The sequence below is a fragment of the Aptenodytes forsteri genome, unplaced genomic scaffold (assembly GCF_000699145.1).
Source record: "Aptenodytes forsteri isolate BGI_AS27 unplaced genomic scaffold, ASM69914v1 Scaffold192, whole genome shotgun sequence".
NCBI lineage: Eukaryota > Metazoa > Chordata > Aves > Sphenisciformes > Spheniscidae > Aptenodytes > Aptenodytes forsteri.
Window position 1 is genome coordinate 54624 of NW_008794891.1, and position 5253 is coordinate 59876.

At 62.3% G+C, this 5253-nt stretch overlaps 1 protein-coding gene across 1 annotated transcript in view; it reads left to right on the forward strand.

The window, feature by feature from the left end:
- The first annotated feature begins 59 nt into the window (after nucleotides 1–59).
- EPHX2 (epoxide hydrolase 2) overlaps nucleotides 60–5253 on the forward strand; it is a 9633-nt gene continuing 4439 nt past the window's right edge. The window contains exons 1-9 of the mRNA XM_009275122.2: nucleotides 60–138; nucleotides 281–440; nucleotides 1020–1210; nucleotides 1334–1456; nucleotides 1804–1878; nucleotides 2248–2343; nucleotides 2668–2746; nucleotides 2979–3013; nucleotides 3129–3155. Of these exons, the coding sequence (XP_009273397.1) occupies nucleotides 73–138; nucleotides 281–440; nucleotides 1020–1210; nucleotides 1334–1456; nucleotides 1804–1878; nucleotides 2248–2343; nucleotides 2668–2746; nucleotides 2979–3013; nucleotides 3129–3155 (852 nt within the window). The 5' untranslated portion in view covers nucleotides 60–72. The remainder of the gene's footprint in view (nucleotides 139–280; nucleotides 441–1019; nucleotides 1211–1333; nucleotides 1457–1803; nucleotides 1879–2247; nucleotides 2344–2667; nucleotides 2747–2978; nucleotides 3014–3128; nucleotides 3156–5253) is intronic.

The window sequence follows — 5253 nt, forward strand, 5'->3', positions numbered from 1 at the left end:
ATTGGGGTGTCCCGTCCCCCCCCCCGGCTGACCTCTCCTCCTTTGCCTGGCAGGAATTTCTTGCGAAAGGTCATGTTTGCCGGAGGCTCCGACAGTCCTTATGCCAAAGCGATGAGGGGACAGATCACCCTGTCCCAGGTGAGCCCTCGGGTACCAGCCGTGGAGCATCTCCGGAGGCTCGGATGGGGCTGGGAAGGGGCCGAGGGGGACGGGCTCCAGGATGGGCTGTGCTTTATTTTTGGCGGGGGGTCGATTGAATGACCACGTGGGTGTTTTCCAGCTCTTTTCGGAGATGGAAGAGGGCTGCAGGCAGCACGCCTCCGCCTCGGGCATCACCCTGCCGCCCACCTTCTCCGTCGCCCGAGCCTTCGAGGGGATGGCGGCCGAGGGGACGGTCAACGCCCCCCTTCTGCGAGCAGCGAGGGTGCTGCGGAGGAACGGTGGGTGCCGGGGGGCTTTTGGGCAAGGGGTGATGGAGTAAGGATGCTGCTCCCCTCCCGAGCAGGCACCATGAGGGTCCCTGGTCGGTCCCACCGTGGGGGTCCCTGGTCGGTCCCACCACGGGGTCCCCGCTTCGTCCCTCATCATCGTCCGAGCACTCTCCTGACATCGCCTCTCAGCAGCCTCTAGTTAGATGTTCTGAGCCCTGCTGCCAAATCCGTCAGACACGTTATCACCCAGCCAGCAATCAGCAGGACGCCGTAGCCCTTCGCCCCGCACCGTGGCCGGTCCATCGGCTCGGTCCTCAGCATCTCGGTGTGCCCAAGCTCTGGCTCACGTCCCACCTGCGTTGGGAGGGTTGAGCCTTGCTTTCCTGGAAGTACAAATTGGGCATAAGCTCCTGCTGAGCATCCTTCTGTCCCCCGCTGGGGTGTCCTGGTCCGGACAGAGCCTTGCAAATGGGAGATTTTAGGTTGGGAAGGTCTGAGAAACGTGGCTGGGGAGGGGAGGTGAAATCAAAACATTTGTGGGAAAGCTGGAGTGGGAAAACCGGTGCTCCCCGCTCTGCCCTTCCCCAGGATTTAAGACCTGCGTCCTCACCAACAACTGGGTGGACGACAGCGCCGGGCGGCTCTTCACGGCCACGCTGATGAACCTGCTGCGCCGCCACTTCGACCTGGTGATCGAGTCCTGCCGGCTCGGAGCGCGGAAGCCAGATCCCGAGATCTACGCCTACGCCCTGGAAGCGCTGCAGGCGAAGCCGCAGGAGGTACAGCCGTCACGCTAAAAACGAGGCACGGGGGGTCCCTCCAAGCACCCAAAGTCCTTGGCCAAAGCCAGCGGCCGCCCTTCCCTGGGGTGCTGAGCCTGGCTCTCACTGGTGTATCTCCAGGTCATCCTCCTGGACGACATCGGGGAGAACTTGAAGCCGGCCCAGGAGATGGGCATGGCCACCGTCCTCGTCAGGGACACCGAAACCGTCCTGAAGGAGCTGGAGGAGCTCTCGGGTGTCCAGGCACGTAGAGGTGGGCTGGGTCCCCTCTGTCCCCTTGCTCTCCTGGGGATGCTGGACCAGTTCTGCAGAGCCAGGAGGGATGGGCTCGGGCTTCTGGCTCTTGCCGTGATGGCGGTGCTTATACAGGACTTGTGGGTGGCTTTGGAAACGAACGGGATGGGGGCCATGAACTCCAGCAAATCCTGCCCACCCCCCTGGTAACCTCATCCCCTGGACCTGCTGAGCCCTGTCTATCTCAAAGGCATGGATGTCCCACCGGCAGCAGGGTGGTGGGGATGTCCCGTGGAGCTCCAGGCTTGCTCGGGAGCTCACCCTGTGTTCCTCACCCCGCGTTCCTCACCCCGCAGCTTCTCACCCAAGAAGAGCCGCTGCCGACTGCGTGTGATCCCTCCAACGTGACCCACGGATACGTGCCCATCCGGGTAGGGCGAAGGGGGCTGCCTCAGTGACAACCTGTCCCCGGGCTTGGCAGGGCTTGGAGCGGGGGGCAGGCATCCCTGGGAGGGTGTTGAGCCCCTGTTGAGCCCCGTGGAAGGATGTGCCAGCCGAGGGCTGGCTTGTTGGGTTGTCCACCCTCCTGCGTGGGCTGCTCTGGGTGGGGGATGCTGAGCCACCCCATCGTTGAGGTCTTCTCCATCCACCCCAGGGGCCAAAACGTGCTGGTGTGGCTCCGGGATGCTGGGCTGGAAGGGGGTGGTGGGCTCCCACGCCTGGTGGCCAGCGGTGGGTGGAGGGTTGGGGGAGTGAAGCCGTGCCACCCGCAGCCAGTGAGGGCTCTCCATCCCTTCCAGCCCGGCGTCCAGCTGCACTTCGTGGAAATGGGGCACGGCCCTGTCGTCTGCCTCTGCCACGGCTTCCCCGAGTCCTGGCTCTCCTGGCGCTACCAGGTGATGGAGGAGACGGGGAGGAGGGTGGACCACAGGGGCTGGTGGTGGGATGCTGGAGCGTGGTGGAGGGGGCGAATGGCCACCACTCCTGGGGGGCCCTGGGGCTGTCCCACCACCCTGCCTTGAGCCTTGAGGGACACGGGGGACAGCCCAGGAGTGTTCCCCACCCTCCAGCCTCACCAGCCCGCATCTGCCCTCCTGGGGACATCTCCGGGCACGGCCAGCACATGCTTGGGTGGGCAGATGCAGGATGGGCGCTGGTGCCGGGGGCGAGGGGGTCTGGGGGTCTCTGTGTCCTTCGGAGGCTGCTGCTTTCCCTCCTAGATCCCAGCTTTGGCTGATGCCGGCTTCAGGGTGATCGCTCTGGAGATGAAGGGCTACGGGGAGTCCACGGCCCCGCCGGGTGAGCTGGGCTTGCCGGGGCATAGGGGGGACAGGGGCATAGAGGGCTGGAGCTGCCAACCCCAAGGCCAAGACCCAGGAGGAGATGGGTGGAGGAGGCTTCTCCTGGGGTTGGGGGGGGGAAGCTGTCCCGCTCCTCCTGCAGCGCCGGCAGCTCAGATGGGTGCAAAATACATCCTTAGAAACGTGTGGATGTTAAAATGATGATGATGATGATGATGTCTTTCGTGCAGACGTAAAAGAATATTCCCAGGAGCAGATATGCAAGGTGAGGAGCTGCAGGGCACGGCCACGGGCAGGATGAGTGCGGTGCGGAGGGCAGTGTGGGCTGGTAGGGCATGGTCCCGGGCAGGATCTGACCCCTTCTCTCCTCCCTTCCCCAGGACCTGGCGGTTTTCCTGGATAAACTGGTGAGGAGCACCCCCCCGGCGATGGGTCCCTCCTTCGTGGCAAGGTTTGGGCGCGTGTCCCCCCCGGCTGCCCTTCGCTTCTTCCTTCCCATGCAGGGACAGCTGAGCTCCTCAGTGACTTTGTCCCATGCAGGGACAGCTGAGCTCCCCGGTAACTTTTGGTCCAAAACCCTTGGGGTAGCACAAGCCCCGTCTTTGTGTTCCCCGTGAATGGGATTTTAGGGATGGGGATGTTCAATGCAACCCATTGCCAGTGGGGAGAACCCATCCTTGGGAGGGTCTCCAGCTCTGCGTCGCCTTCTCCTGGACCTTGTGTCCTTGCTGAGGACAGGGAGATGGGCTGGTGGCATCCGTGGCTCGGCGGGGTTTTGATAAGGCAGCGAGATACTCGTGGAGAAGGGTGCTGGGCTGCATCCCCTCTGCCCCCCCCCTTAAACCCCGGCCGTAGCAGCTCCCAAATGGCTGGGGTGGCCGGGGGACCAACGCTGCCCCTTGGCACGGCTCAAATTCGGTGTCATCTCGGCATCTGGGTTCCAACATCCCACTTGGGTTTGGGAGTTCCGGGTTTAATTCCCATCCCGGCGAGTGGATGGGGTTGATTTCTGCGCCTCTTAAAAGAGATGAAGTGGAGGGGAAGAAGGCACAGCCCGCAAATGCCAGCACCTCCAGGGCTTTTTCCTTGCGAAACGGCTTCCAGGGGAACGAGTTCTTCAAAAAGCACAGTGCTAAAAAAAAAACCAGATGAGTCAAGAAAGAAGGGGAAAAAAAGCCCCTGAGGTTTTGCAAGGGCTCCTTGTGCGAGGAGCGGCGGTGGTGGTGTGCCGGCGTCGGAGCAGGGATGGGTTTTAGGGAAGGGGCCAAGCTGGGCGTCGCGGGGGCTGCAGCTCTGCTTTGGTGCCGAGCAGGCGAGGATAAATCGCCGTGATCTTTTTGCTGGGGAATTGCCTTCACGCTGGATTAAAAATGATAAGGAAAATAGATAAAGAGGTGATGCGCAGCCTGGCAAGCGGGTGGGCGCCCACTTTGCTTCGGGGTGAGCTCGGCAGATGGGATGCGAGGTCGTGGCGTCCCGTATGGATGGGACTTCGGTTTTCCCTGCTCCTCCGCTACCGTCGGGACCCATCCTGCTTCTCTCCCCCCCGGGGGGCTCCTTCTCTCTCCCCTGGGACAACCCGGGGGAGTTTGGGGAAAATAAATGACTTCATGAAGCTTCATACGTTGTTTGAGCCCATTTCTGGGACGTAGAAGATGCAGAGTGTTCCAGGAGCCGGCACGGTGATGGCCAAGGACGGTGGGATGAAACCCGTCAGCACCAGGGGGACCTGCCCAGCCCCACGTTGGAGGTGGGAGCTGCCGGGAGCCCCCCCAAACCCTCTGCCCCCCCTTGGGGGCTCTCAGACGCTGGGTTTCACGCCGTCGGATGGCAGCGAGCAGGACTCGCCGGCATGCAGCCGGCACCGAGCCGCATCCCCCGTGGGGGAATTTTAATTACGCTTCTAAATATCAGCTAATTATGAATCGGCTGCTACATTGTCAGGAGCGCGGGTTTTAATTGGATTTATTTGTAGGTGCCCAGAGGGGTCAGGAAAAAGGAATGGAGCAGGGGGGGGGGACAGTGAGCTTGGCACGCCCACCTCCGGGCGGGCCCCGGCCGGCCCTGGGGGAGGCTGCAAAGCCCTTCCCAGAGGGGCTGGGGATTTATTCGGCCGCGCCAATACCGAGACGTTCCCCGTGCTGTCACTCCAGCGATGGCAGCGGTGCGGGGGGAGACACCCCTACGGGTGATCCCAGGGGACGAGCAGCCTCCAGACATGTTTTCGGCGGATAATATCGAACCCCTTTTCCCCCCGGAGGGCGCAGGCACTTGGAATGTTTAATTAAGTTGGAGCAAATTGCTCCGGGCGATCAGGTAACGCTTGTTCCTTGGGGAAAAAAAAAGGAAAAAAAAACAAAAAGGGGGAAAAAAAGGAAAATATTGCTGTTTTCTGATCTCTTCGCTGCTTCGGGGGGAGGCAAATTGCCTTTCAGGCGCTGCTTTTGGGGTGCGGCTGGGGGGGGGGGGGGGGGCGGGGTGTGGTGGGGGGGTGGCGGGGGGTCT